The sequence below is a fragment of the Copadichromis virginalis genome, linkage group LG14 (assembly GCF_057382275.1).
Source record: "Copadichromis virginalis isolate Kocher_CV1m ecotype Utaka linkage group LG14, C_Virginalis_male_GT1.1, whole genome shotgun sequence".
In the NCBI taxonomy this organism is placed as follows: domain Eukaryota; kingdom Metazoa; phylum Chordata; class Actinopteri; order Cichliformes; family Cichlidae; genus Copadichromis; species Copadichromis virginalis.
This window is the reverse complement of record NC_140631.1, coordinates 34,793,691-34,814,727: the sequence shown is the minus strand read 5'-3', so window position 1 is coordinate 34,814,727 and position 21,037 is coordinate 34,793,691. Positions and strand designations below refer to the sequence as shown.

The window sequence follows — 21,037 nt, the reverse complement described above, 5'->3', positions numbered from 1 at the left end:
TGAGACAAGGGAGACAGATAGGCTTAATAGCTAGGCCAATGCATCCTTCATTTATTAGGCTGATTAGTGGTTACTGAAAGCAAACAGCTCTGTGGTGAGTTGCCACAATGAAAAAAAATTGATTTAGACCATATGTCTTTTGTAGAATTATCCCTTTCATATGCTGCTGGAGTTTAAAATTACTATTCCTGAGCAGGGCAAATGAGAACAGAGCTGTCTTTTACTGTCTTCATTATGATTAACTTCACTTTTGGCTTCTGTGAGAAAAGGATAAATGTAAGCAGCAGGGTTGTAAAGAATGGTAATGACATCTGTGAGGCATGCAGAATGGAAACAGAATATTTTGTCAGATATGGGAAATATGAATAATGCAATTAATGGAAAGCTGCTGCAGGTTGCATGTCAAAGGCAGATAGCAAATTGCTAATTTGATCTACAGCGCGTGGAGCAATGTAGAGCAATATACGGCATATACATGCCATAGCAGATTGTTAAAGACTTCTCCCCATTTCAGTTCCATCTCTCAGAAGTTCATGGTTCTTCATTCATGACATTTAATTGGGGCATTCAGTCTGGATCATAAAGGTCACAAAGCAAAATTGATCTTAATTGGCTTGTAGTAATCAAAATGCTGTTATGTGCTAAATGAATGCTCTAATGTGAGCATTAAAACATTCATTAGCTTGAGAGAATGAAGGATAATTACCAAGGATGCAATTACTGGAGTGAGCACCAATGAAAGCCCATTTAAGCCTCCTTTCTAGAAAACACATATTTGATGGTGTGTCTGTTATCAGCAACTGAGTGACACTTACCTTTAAAATTCCAGTTGAACTACATATTATTATTAGTCTCATTATTGCTATTACAATTATTATGACTGTAGTTCTGTATACTTCATTCATAGACTTAAATTATAAGATAAAATAAAGGACATAAACATACAAACAAAAAACATTTAAGTAAGATGTAAAAGATCAAAACATAGCACGATGTTAACTTCATAAATGTAAATGTCACATAATATTTTTCCTAATCTTCTTGGGGAACTAATTTTTACATGTGACGAGGCATAGATTTGCTGTTCCCAGTGTAATTGGCAGCAAACATTTAAAAAGTGCCTCATGGCCTCAACTCATGTATTTCTTTGGGGACTAATGGGCTTTTAAGTGTACTCCTTTACCTCTAGCTTCACTGAAATGTGAATCTACCATTAGGGTACTCTACACTCAGCTAGGATCACTTCTGTGCACAGCTACTCTTCTATGCACTAAATGATGATCTGTGCCACACTGCACTCTAATGTATAAAAGCTACTTTCAGGTGCTCCCTTATTCACAAGGGGTCACCACAGCAGATGGTGCCACATGTTTGATTTGGTACACCTGATGCAACCTCAAAGGGATTTGAGCCTCCCCCTGGTCTCAGTCCAGTGAACTTTCATTTGTTAGCTAAATATGTAAACCACTGTACTATGAAACCTCTCATGTATAACTTATAAGTATTTAGTGTAATTATCTGTTGTATTTAAAGGCCCTTAGAAGTTTAAGGTCCAACTGAAAGAAGTGAAAAGACTACATTGTAAACTATTACAATTATATAATCCTGCTTGGTACTTGTTTTGGTCAGGATTTAATCTGGAGAAACTGACAGCATAGATGGAGGAAATTCCACAGTGTACGATCAAGTTAAAGCTAGTTAGTTGAGAAATGGACAAAAATATATTAAATCTCATTATTCACTGCATGAAAAAGGTACGCAACATAGCTGCTGGAAAAATTCCTCCCTCTTTGCTTAGCTCCCTCAAGTGCCGGAAATTAGTCCAATTTGAGCAGCATCTGCTCTGTGGGATCTTTGAAAGCACGGGCAATGACAATGGCCCTTTGGAACAAGGCTCTTTCCTTTTCTTAATTGCAGCCACATGTGTTGTGGGAAAGAGCCCCCTGCCTGCACCACTATAGACCTGGAAGACATCCAGATTCGCCCACACAGTCACCGAGCGTGCACAGCTAGCAGCAAACACACTCTAATTGCAAAGAGTGGAGCCCCTGGCTGGAGAACGGGTAGGGGTTAGTTGCCAGGATCCTGTGTTCTCGCTTAAGGAGAGGTAGTGCTTTCACATTTCAGCAATAGCTCAAAGTGGTTACAGGCCATTCAAAAAAGGCCAAATGGGGAAACAGTACACATGTAACATATTTTGGCTGAACCCAAGAGCCATCAGCTTCCAAGACTAATGAGTAGATGTGGAATCTCATTTAAAATCAGAACTGTCGGTGGATACTTAATTGTTTTGAATTAAAAACATTTTAACACCCCTCAGTGTTGTGGAAACGTGAACGCCATGTGATGATTGCTCTTCGAGGCACTTTTATTTTTAAGGTCATTGCTATTCTAACCAGACCGCCTGTTCTTCTTATGTGTGTCAAAACTGGGCATCAGGTTATAGTTTCACGTGTTAAAACCATTTTTGGAACATATTACCTGGAGGTGATATTCAGTAAAGTATGCCTAGATTGTTAAAAGTAAATATCAAAAACTTTGGTTATGCCCATTGACCTCACTTTGGTCTTCCACTGGTATGGTTGGTAGTGCGAAGGACTGTCAGGGAAATGAGCCAAACATTACTTTGCATCAAAAGGGCAAAGCAACAGCGTTCCCTGCCCTGAGGGAGAACTTGGGTGTCAATTTTACTGATTTGAGACAGCCTTGGTAAGGCCTCCATCGCAGAAGACGTACGGCTGCCATGCTATTAAGCTGCCATCCTGCAAGGCTGGAGCATACACAAGGTCAGGGTGCAGATTTATGTTTGTGCCTTAGCAGAATGAACAGCGCAAGAGCTGTCTAGGGTTTGGGGGAAATGAACCTTTTCATCACATTGATTTCCTAAAGCACCTGGAAAAAAGCTTTGTCAGCCGTTGGCATTTGGGTCTGATTGTGACAGATCTGGCCACATTCTAGGCCTCCAGCCTGGATTGGATTCTGGTAGTATGGTTTCCTGGCCATATGCCGTTTGAGTAATAGATAACCCCTGTCTTTGGGTTATTCAAACCTTTGTACATCTCATTCTATCAATATGTCATTGACCCATGTGTTGTGTAGTACCAGTGAATGTCTAACAAAAATGCATCAGTCATGACCATCTTTTATTCAACTATAAGTTGTTTGGCAGCTTTTGCGTGGGTTCAGCCTATCAGAACAAGTAATTCGGCTACTGACATTTAGATATATTTCAATTCCGAATAGTAATATGGTGTTGTGCAGAAGATACAGAAAATGAGCTGTATCCAACTTGGTCCTTTAAATGTCATTTGAAATTATCACTGGTCTGTACTGTACTTCGGTCACTGTTTGGTATTTAAACTGATAGCCTATCTATTTAGTAGCAGACTTTGTTAAGAGGTTGGTTTTATTTCCACTACGTAATTTTTGCGAATAGCAGTCTTAAATTTAATTGTCAGAATCCAACAAAATTGTGGTTTACCAAAGAAATATAAAGAAAGTCCCCCTTGGAGTATAATAGAAATGATTGTTACTGCATTTGTTGAAAATATGTGTAAATAAGCCACTGTGGAGTTCTAAGGGTGCTAATGGTGCAGATTGGAAGGAGGCTAACTAATCACCATGGAGAATCAGCACTTTTAATTATTCTTGTCGCCCGTGAAGAAACATAATTTCAAACTAATCGTAGCTGCTATGGTAAACCACACATTATTCTGTATTTAAACACCCAGATTGTGTGCTAGACGTAATTTTAACCAAAAAACACCAGCTTTCTCTGACCAGTTCCCTTTTACATAACAACAGCAGACCATTTATCGTCATCTCAGAGATGTTTAAGGAGCGGGGGGGTTAAGAAGAAAAGTTGGCCTGTTTCTCCTGACTTTCTTCAGTGCGTTGCAGAGATAGAGGGATATGGGCCAGGGGAAGACTAGCACTGTATGTCATCTTGTTGAAAGCTTTGATCCTCCCAGCCCATACTGCCATATCTTTCAAGTTCCTGTACAGTGTTTGCTTAGACCCCATAACCTCTCCAATGTATCCATCCACCAAAGGGTTTGCTGTTTTCTGCCAGAGCCTCTGGGCATTTTCAGGCTCTGTAGTGAGGATGCTTAACTACAAAGAACATCAGGCAGCTTTGTTTCAGGATGCTGTTTGCTACAGTAAGACTATCAAATGTTTGTATTAAGCCCTGTAGCACATAATAAGCTTGCTGTCTGATGGCACAGACAGCAAGCTATTAAATTTTAATTCTTGCTTGAAGATTGTTTTTATTTACACAAGTCCTTATTCTTGTATTACAAAAAGTCTCTAGTAAGAAACTTCTTAGGGGCATCAATGTCTTTTTTTTCCCTCTTTCGTTTTTTTAGCTTGTGTGATTACACGATAATGATCATCAAATTATATGCTGTAATTGAAGCTGAAGAACAGCATTGTTGATAATGAACTATGCCTGTGTAAACCTAATAACCACTTCACCCAATCTAATTTAATTGTGTATCACATGTATGCTGTGTATGTTTATCACTAAAATCAAATGTAAATAACACTGGTGATTAATGATTTTTATATAGATTTGCTCTTTATCTGATAGGGCAGCACATTACATTGGTCACAATGATTAAATCCTAATCAGCACCTATTCCTGCTGCATTTTGCCAGGTTTTGCCTGTGTAGTACAATTCAATAGAGTTCAAATTGCTTCAAATGAAAAAGGGTGCAGGGAAAGCGCTGGCCAAGCCTCGGGGGACTGAGGATTAAGAATGTGCAATTTATTCAATGAAGGGCACTTTCCTTCCTGGCCTCTGTGGTTGGTCGCTTGTCGGAGCAGGTGATTTTGAATTTGAAATTGTATAGAAGATGACATGAACAAGATCACCTTTTTAACTATAGATATGTTTCTATGGGTTGGTCAGGGTGCGATCTACCCATTGCTTTTGTCACTGCTCATGTGTACAACACAGTCCTATCAGTGCAAAGATTTGAAAACATGTCCATGTCAGTATTAAAATTTTGCCTTTTGCACTGTAACTGTTGCACGTCTCTGAGCACAAGCAGAGGCAGCTGCTAAAAGTGTAAATGATTACCCTCCAAAATATTTTAATCTCAGATTGTATTTTTTTTCTATCGCTACGCTTCAGTGCGTCCCATGGATGCCTACTGTATTCTCGTTGAATGTGAATAAGCCTGTCAGCCTAGAATGGAAATCAAAAGAAAATGTTTCAAACCACTGGCCACAGTATGTGTTTGCAGCATTTGACAACTATTAGAAATAACTGAAAGCACAGTGTATTCTGCCTTGTTCTGGTAAAGGTCATCTGAATTTCATAGTACCTCTACACGTTTGCTGCCCTCACTGAAATTCAGTGCGCATTTGCTCATTAGTTAACTGTACGTCTTCTTTCCTCTGCCCTCTATGACTCTTTGTGTCCTCCTTTCTTGCATAGCTCTGAGGGATCACAGAATTGAACTAGTTCGAGCCTCATCGCAGGAGCTCACCATCCGAATCAATGACGTCAGCCTGTCAGACGAGGGACTGTACACTTGCTCGCTCTTCACGATGCCTGTCAGGACCACCAAGGCCTTTCTCACTGTTCTGGGTGAGCATGTGCATTTTGGTGAAGTCTCCATAGGTGAATTACTTCTCAGAAAATAAACACCTGCACATGCTTTTAGGTTCTGACATTAAAAAACTGCATGACTGTAACATTGTCTGCTAGATGAAAAATAGTAATAATAAAGTTAAACTATCTTGTAAAGAAAGATTGATATCTGAAATAAATTATTTTTGTTGCTGTTAGAAGAAATCCACCTAGAATTCCCACTGAGATATTACTCAATGTGCATACAGTATTTTTTTAGTTGTTAGATTGTAGATTTACATTTCTGTGCACTGCAGGAGTGCCAGGACGACCAGAGATCACAGGCTTTACCAAGCCAGCAATGGAGGGGGACGTAGTCACTCTCACGTGCACCACATCAGGCAGCAAACCAGCTGCTACCATCCGATGGTTCCGAAATGACAAGGAGGTCCAAGGTAAGTGTGTGGAGTGGATTTAAGAAGCCATTGTATTCTCATTGTACTCTCTGTCCATTTCTATCTGTTAGTAGGTGTCCTTACCGTCAACTCACTCCGGTGCTATATTTCTTTATGCTAAAATATTCATGCATTTTTCCCGTGGCTGTATTTCAATAGTTCTGTGAGTTGCATGGTGCATTATCAGCAATGCTATTGTACTTGGAAGCTGTTCACTAGCTAACTTTTATTGATTCTAATTAAAAGTTAACTGTAAATAAAAAAAAATCTCTGCATTCAGTGTTCATTGTCATACAAATGAAATTAAAGATGCATTCAGTCAGTCGATTCATAAAAAGCAACAGCATCCAATACAACAGTTCTTAAAAAATATAAAAATGTCAAATCTAACGTTTCTTCTTGGGCTTCAGTAAACAAAATTCCCGAAAATGCCGTTTCCTTTGAAATAAAACAGAAAAAGAAAATTTTAGAAACCCATATGTTTGTGTTTTGCTGAATATTTTATACAGTATATCTAACATATTTTCACAAGCTTTTAAATTTCTTCTTTTGATTGAGTGACTCCTCCATAAACTGTACAATTACTGTATATTTTGATTTTAAGACAAAGAAGTTATAATTGACTGAATTGATCTATTGCATTTCAGCTTTTTCAGTCTTTTGCTAATTGATTGGCAAGGAAAATCAGTAAAGAAGGGCACAAGAATGTGTAACAATACAAACCTGGAAAGAGCAGATACCTAATTTAATCCAACTACCCCACTGAAACAGTGCAATATCAGATGGTAAACCATGATGTGCAGTGATTACAATAAACCAGCAGTTTAGTTTTCAGTGGTTCCACAGAATCATACAAGCTTTCACTTTCTTGTACACTGCTTTCCAAACTCTTTGAAACTCTGCACTTTATGTTGTATAGCTTTTATCACCTTCTTATTTCTGGTTTTAAGAAGCACAGGGAAGACAAAAACATTAAGAAATAGGAGTGGAATGTTTTTCCTCAATTTGATGGCTGAGATATGCTGTTTGGAGCTCTTTAATGTAATGGAGCCTGCTGTGGAGGCTCAGTGTGACAGTTGCTCTTTATTGAAGATTTGCACCAGAGAGCTTTTTCTTGGTGGTTCTGTCTGTGTCTGGCCAACATGGCATGATGATTGATGGGAGAGGGGCTGGGATATGAAGTTTTCTTGTTGAAATGACATGCACGTAGATTCCTGAAAGGCTAGTGGAGAGCTGGCACACAGCATCACAACCAGACTTGCTGTCCGTCTCAAGATGCAGTGAGAGATGAGATGATATTTTTGTGCTTTATGTTTTAGAATGCAATTAAATCCTTAAAGCCTTAAAGCATATAATCTTAGGATATATGGACATGTGCACATAAGCCGAGTATAAAAATGCAATCGAGCAGAATTCAAAGAGTGATGCATGCAAATATCAGGATAATACCTTTTGCTGTGATATAAAAATTTAATACCTTATTGTTCACCGGGGTTTCACAAGCAAGCATAAAGTGAAGATAAAATGAAAAAAATCCCATTATTTATATGTGATATAGAAAATGGCATTTAAATATGTAGAAATTGCGCGTCTCTAAAAAAGATCCTGTGCCCCCAGTCTGCCCCAAACTGGTATGTTGTATACAAATGTGCTTTTATTAGTTTTACTGGCATACAGTGGATTTTATTAAGTCGCTTGGGCAAACACATCAGGAGCGTTGCATCTCCAAGTCAAAGAAAAAAAAAGAACATAGCAGAGACTGGAGGGCTTGACTTAAAAACTTCATTTCCATGTCAAAGTGTCAAAGACAGGGAATGTCAATCAGTGCTCTGGATCCAAGTCTTTTGTAGGTGTGGCTTTAAAGCTTTCTTTAGCGAGTATGTTGTGGGAGCAGCATGTTTTGCCATTGGTTCTTCTGTGGAAGATCATTGCCGCCAGTGTCTGCTGTCAGTCAAATCTATCCCCACTGGGGGACCAGTCTACAAAGCTCTAAGACGACAGAAGGTGTAATAGCAAAAACATGTCATATTTATTTCATGCTCTGGTGATTTGTTTTTCGACAATTTATATTAGAGGCACACAGCATTACAAACCTCAAAATGCAACTGTCATCCAGTGTCAAATAATTTGTTTACAGAGTATAGAGTCATACAAGTTACTTGTGTCGCTGAATGACAGCTAGACTTCAAATTGTAATCTATTGAGAAAAAAACCCACCCACTGTTACTCTCTTTGCATACATAAAGTTATCCTTTTTCCACAGCGGTTTGAGATAAATTGAAATTTTCTATTTGGCATATTAGACACTTAAATTGTCCAGCTATCCTACAGTACAGTTCGACAATACATTTCTGTCCTCTATTTTAAATTAGTGCTCACTTCTTGTTGAGCAAGTTTTACTCATTTCTTATCCATATACCTTTCTTAGTATATAAACAGTGTCTGCAGCAGCGGTTACTGTAGGAAAGAGCAGGGATTGCAATTTCTAGCCTTCTTGTGGTATCAGGGATATATTTGTATAATTGTGCTATCGTCTTACTGACAAAAGCTGACATCCCAGTAGTACACAGTGAAATGTATATCTATCATACCAGTTTCACCTTTAGTCATTTATTTATTCATTTTGTCCCCTTTCCTCTACTTTCCCCATTCCTCTCACAATTATCTCACAAGAGCTCTGACAAGGAAGCAGTTACCATTTTTTTTAATACCTGTGGCCATCAAGGCTGTGTGTCGCTTCATATACTGAAATATGTTTCCTATATAGCCAGTGTCTCACTGCCTAAAGTAAGATACGTTTTAAGAAAAGTGTTTAGAGTTATTTTCAGTGCTTTTCCTTAAGTCCAACATTAGACCTGACTGCTTTTTTACTCATTACCAGTGTTGGTCAAGTTAATTACTAATTACTGATTGCTTCTCCAAAAGATTAGTCCTCTTACTTTACTGATTACTTATTTTCAAAAGTAATTAATTACTTAGTTACTTTTCAAAAACATGATATACAGCCTGAATACGTAATAAAGCAATAGACCTTTCAGCCCAATTCTATTTTTTATGGATAATCCATCATATAAAATTGAATCGAATGAAAAGCCTCTTTTAATTTTATGCACATTGCATTAAGCAAAAATATAATTATATGCAACAGTCTTTGACTTGAAGAAATTCTTTAACATTTAAACCTATTTTCTGCATATTCCAGCATATAAAATAAAATAATGTTTTGTGTTCACACTCACTCTTTCAAATAGACCCAAGTAAAACACAGCAAAAAACAAATAAAATCCTGTCGCTCTTAAAGCTATTTTCACCTGTTTAGCAGGAGTGGGGCCGATGGAGGTTTGCAGCGGTCATGTCAGTGGAGAATTCCGGGGGTTTCTCTGTGAATTTCACATTCCCGTGGCGGCTTGCTAGGTGCTTGCTCAGATTTGAAGTTTACTTTTTAACGTCACATGTGCTTACGTCACTGTCATGAGACTCTCTCACAAACAAAATCACAACGGTTTAGTAACGCAGTAATGCAGTGTGCTTACGGGAAAGTAACAGTAATCGAATTACTTTTTGAAGTAGTAATCCCTTACATTACTCATTACTCGAAAAAGTAATCAGATTACTTGTAATGTGTTGCTGCCCATCTCTGCTCGTCAGAATGTAAAAGGATATAGTACGTATACCTACCCATCTAAAGAGAGATGACTTGAGAACAGGCTACATTTTTTTTTGCCCCAATTTTAATATTAATTGGTGTTTTTACATTTTTAATCACTTATGATATTAGATTAGATTAAAATCTCATTTAAAGACAGAGCTCCTTAGCTAATTATCCCAGTTGTGTGGTGGAACCAAAATACAGCATAACACCCTCACATTCCCAGTCACTCAGAATTTACACTCTGAGCTAGAGGATCACTGGCTGTCAGCCGGCTGCAGTGCCCTTCCCAGCCAATTTCCAGCTACTGTCTCACTCCTCCTCTTGTAAGACTACCTATATTCTGTCTATATGTTCTGTGCTATTCACTAAATAGCTGAATGCATCAATATATAAACTACCTAATAATATTTTTAGCGCATGTCTTGCACACAGTGTGACAAAATAATCTGTAAAAGGAATGTAATTAGTAAAAGTATTAAAAGTAAAACCAACAATCACTACAGACTGATTTGTGGCCAGTATTTGTTATTTGTGCATTTTAACTATAAATTTTATAACTTAATTTCACCCTAACTCAGCATTCATCATCTTCAATGATGAATGCCGATGCTTCACTGGCTGATGAGCTGAACACGTTTTATGCTCGCTTCGACGCCGCAGCAATTAAAACAACAAATGGCTGCGCGCGCTCGGAGTGCACCAGTGAAGAAAATGCATTCGTCATCACAGAGCATGCCGTGAGGAACACCTTCAGGAGGGTGAACACCAGGAAGGCAGCAGGACCAGATGCAATCCCTGGCCGGGTCCTTAGAGCCTGCGCTGATCAACTAGCACCGGTGTTCACGGAGATCTTCAACCTCTCCCTGGCCCAAGCTGTGATTCCCACGTGCTTCAAACAGTCCATTATTGTCCCTGTTCCAAAGAAACAACAGCCCGCTTGCCACAATGACTACCGTCCAGTAGCACTGACTTCAATTGTGATGAAGTGTTTTGAAAGACTGATGAGAGATCACATCACTTCTTCACTTCCTCCCACCATCGACTCACTTCAGTTTGCTTACCGGACTAATCGTTCCACAGACGATGCCATATCTCACCTGCTCCACACATCCCTGAGTCACCTGGACACTGGCAGAGGGAATTATGTTAGGATGCTGTTCGTGGACTACAGTTCAGCATTCAACACAATAATTCCCTCTAAGCTTTTCACCAAGTTGACGGATCTAGGACTCAGCTCATCACTGTGTCAGTGGATCCTCAACTTCCTCACAGACAGACCCCAATCAGTGAGGGTAGGAAAACAAGTCTCCCCCTCCATCTCACTCAGCACTGGAGTGCCTCAGGGCTGTGTTTTAAGCCCCCTGCTGTACTCACTGTACACTTATGACTGTGTAGCCACATCCGACACCACCTCCATTGTCAAGTTTGCTGACGACACTGCTGTTGTGGGCCTGATCTCCGACAACATCGAGACGGCCTACCTGGAGGAGATTAGGAACCTGGAGACCTGGTGCCAGGAGAATAACCTCCTCCTAAACGTCAGCAAGACTAAGGAGCTGATCGTGGACTTCACTACAAAGCAGGCGAGGAATTACAAACCCCTCATCATCAGTGGCACGCCAGTGGAGAGAGTGGACAGTTTCCGATACCTGGGTGTCCACATCACTCAGGACCTGTCATGGTCCTGTCACATCAACACCCTGGTTAAGAAAGCCCGTCAGCGTCTCTTCTTCCTCAGAAGACTTAGAGACTTCCATCTGCCACTGAAGGTGCTCAAGAACTTCTACTCCTGCACCATCGAGAGCGTCCTGATGTCAAACATCTGCACCTGGTTTGGGAACAGCACCAAGCAGGACAGACGAGATCTGCAAAGGGTGGTGCGCTCGGCAGAACGCATCATTCAATCAGAGCTCCCTGACCTGCTGTCCATCTACACCAAGCGGTGCAAGTCCAAAGCTAGGAAGATTATGATGGACCTCTCCCATCCCAACAATGGACTCTTCTCACTGTTGAGGTCTGGGAAGCGCTTCCGCTCCCTTAAGGCCAAAACAGAGAGAATGAGGAGGAGCTTCTTCCCCCAGGCTATTCGGGCCCTGAACCAGGTGTAGGACTGGACTCTCCCAAACACGTCACTATAAGACTGGACTCTCACACACGTCACCACACGCACCACCACACATTTCCTATAATCCTATAATTCCTATAATTTATAATCCTTATCTTTATAATCTCTTCTGCTATTTGCACATTCTTTACTGTAAATTCCTAAGTTAATTTGTAAATTTTTGTAGTAAATTGTAAATATTGTAAAACTTTTCTTCTGTCATTTAATGGTCGGGCATTGTACAGCTACAAGCATTTCACCCCCATGTCATACTGTGTATGGTTGTGTGTGTGTGACAAATAAAATTTGAATTTGAATTTGAATTTGGTTAGATGTACAGATGGATGGATGAATGCTCATGTTTGGCCAATTGTTGATTGATCTTTGATCCAGTAGTGCAGCCACATTATACACTTATTTACACCGAGATAATCCAGTACAGAACAGACTCAGCTGTCATGGAGCACTACTTGTGTAGACTACACCTAAGACAGGAAGTTCAGTGACACCAACGCACACCTACTCCAATTTAGAATCACCAGTTGACCTAACATGCTTGTCTTTGGACTGCAAGAGGAAGCCAGAGCATGATAACGGAATCAACACAGGCACAGGGAGAACATCCAAACTCCACACAGAGTTTGTAAGGTGAAATTACATTACAAACACGTAATCAATCAGTGGGTATTAAACTGTGTAGTGTCAATGAATATAATGTATACGAAAAAAAGGACATGTTACTTCTGGTTGGTGGGCACACATGGCTTCTCTACATTTCCATTGTTGGGGCTTATTTACTGCTATCCTAAGCTTGAGCAAAATGGGTAACTCAGGTAGCAAGCATTTGGCTCTGGAGGAATGTCACAGTTTATCTGTTCTAGGCAAGGTCAAAGTTTAAATTCTTCCTTTATTTAAAGGTTTACTAAAGTTTGTCTAAGTCTATATATTGGCCCCAGGCCTGTGTGTCATGGGAGACACCACCAAGAACATTTCCCAACAACCCACTACTGAGGATCACTAGACCACACAAGCCTTTCTGCTACAACAAGGCTCGGATCCAAGAAAGTACTTGGATCGGGAATAGCCACTTGGGTGGAGGCCCCAGGGACAATGTGAGACGTGCAGAAGGGATTAGAACTCCCAGCTAGCCTGAGACTCACTAGCTCCCTCCGAAGGAACTGGAGGGAGTTGCTGGAGAGACAAGAATACCTGGTCATCTCAGGCCTCTATTACAGCTGTGACAGTGAAGTGAAAGAAGTATTTTGGAGAATGAATGAGAATGAAGAAAGGAAAACACCAAAATAAAATGATGACTCCAAAAGCCCCCCAAAAAAGCTGAATTTGAGTTAGTACTATAAATTACTTCATTAGCAATTAAATAGAGAAAAGTAGTCACAGAGTAAAAGACAAAATCAGTCCAAGTTCAAGGTTCATCTGCCTTTAATTTTCCAAGATATACCTCAGCAAATCAGTTAAGGTCAGAGAAAAACACCAGAATCCTGTCACCGACACACTTTCTTGTTAAAACAGACACTGAGGTGGTGCTTACAGGAGTGCCTCCAGTTGCCTGAATACAGCTTTACTGGCCTCTTGGGGTACTTGTTCAAAGCAAGCACAATTGGGCACATTCCCATTCTTACGAAAGCTACCTTAGCGTGTTCTCTGGCAATGCTAGCAGCCGCCTTAAAAGAGACTGACAGTTCCTCTGTTGCAACCCTGATGCTGTAGGCGACTTGACGAATGAGAGAAAAAGCTGGAGAGATTTGCGCTTAATGCCACAGAGGCGCTTCCCTTTCCCCTCCTGTACTCCAGGGCAAAATCCAAGGCATCTGACTCTCAAATGTAAGGCCTCCGACTTTCCTCTTTGCTCAAATCCTATGTGATGCTTGGATTTTTTTTTTTTTTCAAAATCTTGACATTTATGATGCACTCTGTTGCTCTGTGCTTTGCATTCTTATTCTTAGCGTTATTAATTTCAGTTTTGAAGTTTGACTTTTTAACATTTGTAGGCTACTCTGCAGTACATTAGGATTTTGTCAGACCATTTCATGAAAAATGGAGTAGTGTGGCACAAACAGAATAGATTAACCCAAAATGATGATGCTACGGGTAATCTGGGTTTCACTGAAAGGAGCTTTTAGTGTTTAATAGACCAATATCAGTGTGTAGGTGTGTGTTTCTGAAGGAGCTGAGTGAGCACACACATATGTATTGATTGACTCTGGTTTGCTGTGGATGGCAGGCAGTCCAGGGGGAGATGGTTGGAAGTATGTAATGTGAGGAGGATGCAAGGAGGTAGGGGTGAGTGGGGGAGCATCTCCAAAGAAAAGTCCTTCTGAGGCCATTGTCAACTAATGTCTTGTTTAGATCCAATAGCCTTGTACAGCAGATTCTAGGTGCCACACTAAGTGCTGACAAGAGAGTAGCCACAAACGGCAATGAAAGGCTTTCAATTACAAGTTAAAAGGCATAGCTTAATGAGGACAACATCACAGGGCAGGGGAAAAATGAAAACAAATTGAGATAAGTTGAAGGCGAATGTTTTGGTATGACAAAAGACAAAAAAGAAAGAAAGAAAGAAGAAGTGTCACTAAAACTATGGAAATCTATCACATACTACTGAAGGGGGGAGCATGCCTGTTTGTGTTGGCTGGGATGTCTGAGAGATGGTCCTAGAGGAGCAAACACACCCAACCAACCGAGTCAACTCTCATATTGCTCTCCCTTCACTATTCACTCTACTTTGACTTGACTTTCAAAGGCTAAGGATTCTTTCCCTCAAAGGAGATGCAGAGAAAAACAACAACAACAACACTGCAGCTGTCTATGTCAGAAGAGCAACATCTTGAAATAAATTTCTTTCTTTTTTTTTCACAGTTTTTCAGATTTACAAGATGATTTTTGTTTTGCTCTGCTTCTTTCTCCAAAATAATTTTCCCGTAAAAGTCTTGCTCAAAAGCTAGAACTGCTCCCCAAAACTATAAATAATTCACAAGTACATTTCACCCTGGTTCATATTCTGATTCCCCACAGGCACTAAGGAGGTGAACGCTACAGGAAAGTCATTCACAGTGAGGAGTAGCCTTCAGTTCCAGGTGGACAAGCGGGATGACGGCGTTGCCTACACCTGCAGTGTGGAGCATGTGTCTTTGTCCAAACCCTACATGACAACCGAGGTCCTGGAGGTCCACTGTGAGTGGGGTCATAGCCTGTAAAACTGGGTAGATTAGCATTGCTTAGATTAGCGAAATACATGGATTGAGATTACAGTTATGTGTCCAGGTTTAGTCTTGCATTTGTTCTGGATTAATATGGGATTATCTTGCAGGTAAGGGATTAGTGCCTAAACAGAATAGTGATATGGGCTATAGCTAAGAGCTGCTCAGTAGGCACAGAGCTAACTACTGTTGCATTTTGTGTTAGAACCACTTTTTTGTGTTTCTTTTTTTGTCTCCTCTTTGCAGATGCTCCCCATCTGGAGATCACACATTCACTCATCATCCCACAGGAAGGCCAATACTTCAAACTGGAGTGTGTTTCCATAGGCAACCCAATGTAAGTTGAAAAGCATTTACAACTTCAATTTCATATCAGCACAAATAGTGCAAATTGCACCTAAATGTAATTTGTTTTGTGCCTTGAGATGACTTGTGAAAATGAATTGAAGTGAAATCAAATTCATTATGGTTTGTTATTGTTTTTTTTTATCACAGCAGTTTATTCAGTTGCAGTTAAATACATTTTCTCAAATTCTTTCCCAGACCTGAGCCAGTGGAGTGGTCTAAAGATGGAGGAGAGCTGCCAGACATTGAGCGTATGATTGTGGAGGGAAGGGAACTTACCATCACTACGCTAAACAAGACAGACAATGGCACATACCGGTGTGAGGCCAGCAACCATCTGGGGTCCAGTAGTGCTGAATACATACTGTTTGTATATGGTGGGTACTTCAGTAAGGGCTTTTTTTGTTATGCTTTATCATTTCCCTTTGTTGCTGCTTACAAAGCTTTGCAGGCAGTTGTGTTCAAACTCAAAGGCAGATGGTGTTCATCACAAAAATACAAACCCAGTCCATGTCAAAAAAGCGAGAGTCAACTGGTAACTGTAACTGTTGAAAACAACCTGTTTTAAATATGAACGATTTTTCAATACAGGGAAATCAATAAATTGATCATCTTTGCAATATCAGATAATCAGTTGTTCAAAGTGGAGACACTTTAGGTAAGGAGTTTATGGGAAGGTAACTTCACTTCAATCATTTAACAGTCATTGATTAATAATTTATGAATTTCAGCTATCAAGGTCTCCACACCCACACATCTCTTTGAACGATAAGCAGATAGACTTAATGAATGGATATTTGGATAAGCATAAATGGGTAAACATGTTTCAGATCTTTTTCATCAAAAATAAATAAATAAATAAATAAATAAAAATCAGATTTCCCTGAATAATGTTTGGCATTAATTTGAATGCCATCTAGATTAAATTGGTTTTAATATTTCAGACACTTTAACCACACGTTTTAACTACTATTACTACTGCAACATATGTTGGCGATATAATGGCTGGCAAATATACAGTTTTAACATTCAACACAGCCATTGGGTTCAATGATTTCAGTGTATTCTAACATGGCCATTAAGTCTACAACCATGAATAAAATGACTCACCAAAGTTGCTCAGCTAAGATGTCTGTATATTTCATTAGAAAACTGATGGTAGCTCACAACAGAGAAGGAAATTTAATTATGTGAAAACACACTGATGTATAAGGTCAACACGACACTTTACATTCTGCTTCCATCTGGATCATCAGTTGTCATTCGCAGATGACACACCGTCTTCAAATGACAACCTGCACATCCTCATCAGCATGTTGGCTTTTTAGTTTGTGAGACAGCTCTAAAGTGAGACATGTGTTTGTAGTAAATGAGATAAAATATTTATTATTATATAAGAAAAAAACTTGCTATATGGGGGTTTTATATTTCTGCCAATTAGCAATAAAAGATGGTGCAGAAGAGAGTAGATTGTGACTTGCAACAGCTAAACGGTATTATTTGACACAAAGGTGGCATAATAAGAATGATAAGTTAAGTCTGTTTAAATATCATCAATTTGCAGTTCAAATATATATTTTCTTTATAAGAATAATACATATCGTGCAGCACAGAGATCTGTAGTCATGCAGTTTTCCACTCCATGTACTCAAGAATCCACTTTCAAATTTCGCCTTGGCACTATGCAGGATAACACAGTTTTCCTCACTACTTATCACGGCGTGGGTTTAGCTTCTGGACTCTTCCTGTGAGGAAACAGAAAAAAAGTGTTAAGGATGCAGAATTTAGCTTCCAAGTACAGCCTGGAGGAGAGATAAGTTAATCCTGAGACAGTGAAGGGGTTGAGAGAATAAAGACGACATGGTCCAGAAAATGGTTCGTTAAGGCCTCTGCAGCGCATGTTTGTAACATTTATCAAATACGGCCAAAAATAAAAAAATAAAAAAGGCAGAAACAAGAGCAGAATATTGCAATTCAACATGGATTTATTTGTTTCCACTTTTGCCAGCTAAACAGTGCCACTGGAGATTGTAGTTTGTTTGTGAACGACTTATCGCAGCACAGACTTATTCAACTCCCGAGCAGTTAGTGGATGTACGGCAGCTTTTCTGTGTGATTTTTAAAAGCAAAGGCTTTGGGGAAAAAGAAAGCTCTTCATTGGGAAATATGAAAAGAAAAGGATGACACATTGGTCTTTTCAGCTTTTGTTATCTTGTTCTCTCCTTTCAGCATGTTCATTGAACAGGGGTAGGCAGTGATGCCAGCCTAGTGTAGATCACTGTATCACCCTGTCATATCTAGACACCATGTGCTGATCTAAGGTTTCCTTCCTCGCATAAGATGTTTTTTTTATTTATTTCAAACCAGAAAAAAGAGAAATTTGTTGAACTAACCCAGGTGTTTAGAATTATACATACCCAGAGGGTTTCTAGCTTTTGTAATACTGGCTTAGGAAATAACAGATGCGATAACCCTCAGCATCCATCTTTTACTAAATACAAAGGTTCTGGTAGGGAGGATTGAGAAATTGAGTTGAGCAGGTAAAAAGATGCGTGAGACGGGCTCATTTCCACCGATGATGACAGTCATTTTTCAGGGCTACAATGTGTCTGGCTGGATACTTACCAGGTCTCTTTGGATCGTCTCAGCCTCTAAACCTAATTTGCTAATGACAAGAGAGATGAGAAGCCATAAATGTCATCAGTCTGAAGCAATATATCACAGACTGCAATTATATCCTTTAATATACTGCATTAAATAAAGAAAAAGAAACACTGTATTAGATGACAGAGCGGTAGTAACAGATACTAGTTTAATTAAATAGAGTCTGCATACATCTGTGAAGCTGCAGACTCACTCATGCCTGTTTCTCTCACATTTCATTGTGATTGATTGTACATTTTCACCTCAACAAGCATGACACATTGTAAGTTTCACTTTTCCTGTGTGTGCTCTATTTACCAGCCAATCATCAGTTGCTTGAAATTTTAACAGATGTAAAAGTCCTTCGACTCCTTCATGCGTGACTCATCTTTTACGGGGTGATACTGCTGAAAGACTTTACTGATTCAGAGCTTGATTCATTGTGCAGCCCTTGTATTTTAACGTCAGTTCATTGTTTTCTTCTTCTTTTCGCTTGTATTTACTAAGGTGAAGTAAAGTCATGAATTAAGCTGCACCAGCCACACACAGTAAATCACCGGGGCTGTGTGACTGTCCTGTCAGTTTCTCACACCGACGCCTGTGCTCCTCAGAGTGGTTTGTTTTCGCTTCCAGTTGTTCCTATTTTTGCTTAGCAGACGTCATCGCCTTCGTGCCTCCCTCTCTAGCCTCAATCCTTGCAGTCTTCTAATGCCTACATTGCCACATTAAGCATAGGCAGTCACAGCTGCGTTCACTTGCACCCGCTGCGTGGCCCCGCCTCCCCCGTGCTCCACGCACTCACAAACGTGACAATGAACACACGGCTGATGATTGATGAGCTCAAAACCAGGCTTTGAGCTAGAAAGTAACATTGTTTCATTTGATGAATTCAGTATCCTTTTCACTTTCTATTTGTTTGTTTTTTTCTAACAACGCTGTTACATATGGATCATTTTTGTTACTGCATGTGATTAATTCTGTTATTGATAGCTGATGTTATGCAGATATTGTAAAAATAACAAACCCCATTGTGGAGTTACTGCTGGTAAACCACTGCATACATAAAAGTCCAAAAAGGAAACATGACAGTGTTCATACTTTTGTTCTTGGGCTGAAAATGAACACATGCAATTATCTTAATGATAATTAATAACAATGTTCAGCAAAACCACATGCTTCATGTCACTATTTCACTCTGTCTCTCCTAATGGAATTACTGTTGCAGTGTTTGTGTATTATGACTTTGACATACTGAAGCACAAGAGCTGTCTGCAGGTAAAACATGGCTGCATTAAAAGAAAAAACAAGTTTGTTGGATGAGAAACTGCAAACATTACTTAGACTTAGGCTGTGCTTTGTTTTGGTAATAACTCGCATTAAAGGTGCCGATTAAATTTTCTTGTAAACAAACAAAGGTTATATTATGTTCCTGCAAAAACACATCGTTTTTAACTTTGACTAATATTTTCTTCCTTGTAAAGTATTTGCTCCATATTTATCCCCTGGCAGTACCTTTGCAAACGCAATTTTTGGTCAGTGGAACAGCTTAAAACTGGCAAGAATGTGTAATGACAGCATGTGCTAAAAAAGGAGGGATAAGGAGCCTTATATAGTAACCAGAATATTAATCACACAGCCACACACACACAAACACAATGTGTGTGTATGATTTAAAACATTTAGGTGATGTTTGAACGTTTAAAGCAGATTCAAGTTCCCTCAGTATTAACACAATGGCACGCAGTACAAAAGAATTTGTTTTTCCATGTATCTCTACTGCTCTATGCATTCAGATGGTTTGGGTTTTTGGCACAGGTTTTGACATATTTGTCTCTCAAATATTCTGCATATGCCTGCCATAAAGAGTCCTGGGTAGTAGAATTTTATTTGTAATGTATAAGCAGGAAAAAAAGAGCAATATGCTCCAATGTAGACGAATTATTAAACAGGTACCAGTTAACTTAAAATACCCAAACCATCTGAATACTTGTGGAGGTTAGTGAGATAGTATTTGACCAATTAAGAAACTACGCACTAACTCTATACGTATACAACTTTCTTGTGCTGCTCTCTAAATCAACATTTATAGCAAGTCCAGTTAGGCATGTATTTGGCTCATGTGACAGCAAGCTGTGCATACCTGCACACTGTCAAGTAAACCAGAACCATGGAAATCTCTTTGTGTTTTCCTTTGAACTTTGTGGTCACCTTTTTTATCACGGTGTTGTTCCCCTCGTCTTCCCTTACTGCTGTCACTGTCTTCAACCATGGCAACAGCCAAAGACTTTCCAGGGCCTACAACAGGTAAATATCCCAGTAGATGATCATTTCAAGCCAGATTTAGAGTGTGTGATCTGGATCTGGCTCTGGGTCAAGACACATCACGGCCTCACCCAGCATGAGCCAAATCATCACCATGCATGGATGCTCGCTCAGTCGTTTTCTCTCCAGCCATGTCACAGGCTGCATAAGTCATCACACAATATGTTTCTATTTTGCTTTGTCTTTGCCACTGAAATAGATGGTTCTCAAAGGACCTCTGCTGAAGATTGTATTTGTGACAGTATCTATGTATATGATCCTGTGGTTACAGTAAATCAAAGTCAAAAATTATCTTTCAAATATCTGATCACAGAGCTCTTGAAAAGTATTTGTTCACCATTATTTGTAGATTTGATCTAAGTGCAGAATTTCTGTTTGCAGGAATTTAGTTATTTTTCTTTGTAAGACATTTTGAGTGGGATTGTGTCTAATTAATGCAACATGATTAAAACAACTTATCTCTCTTAATGTAACTGAACATCAGATCAGGCAAAATATGACCGACGAAATTACTCTTGTCCCTGTGTGCTCTTGAAATGACCTTTTGTTGTTGAATGTAGCAACTTACATCCTATCTTATCTTTTATGCTGCTTTATTTTAGTTTGTTCCAGAGCAGTAACTACTGTATCTACACAATCAGTACCAAATTCTGTTAAAAATGCACCAGCCAAGTGTGATATAAAAGATTCCTTATGCTTCTTGCTGACAGTGCTGTACA

General features: G+C 39.4%; 1 protein-coding gene across 5 annotated transcripts in view; it reads left to right on the top strand.

Moving 5' to 3' along the window:
- Nucleotides 1-21,037, top strand: part of LOC146694439 (cell adhesion molecule 2-like) — a 157,148-nt gene that overhangs the window by 133,123 nt on the left and 2,988 nt on the right. For 2 of the 5 annotated variants that reach the window (XM_085430612.1, XM_085430610.1), the window contains 6 exons: nucleotides 5,445-5,630; nucleotides 5,897-6,034; nucleotides 14,824-14,982; nucleotides 15,255-15,345; nucleotides 15,552-15,730; nucleotides 20,274-20,300. In XM_085430612.1, the coding sequence (XP_085286738.1) occupies nucleotides 5,445-5,630; nucleotides 5,897-6,034; nucleotides 14,824-14,982; nucleotides 15,255-15,345; nucleotides 15,552-15,730; nucleotides 20,274-20,300 (780 nt within the window). The remainder of the gene's footprint in view (nucleotides 1-5,444; nucleotides 5,631-5,896; nucleotides 6,035-14,823; nucleotides 14,983-15,254; nucleotides 15,346-15,551; nucleotides 15,731-20,273; nucleotides 20,301-21,037) is intronic. The other 3 variants (XM_085430613.1, XM_085430614.1, XM_085430611.1) reach the window with 3 other exon arrangements.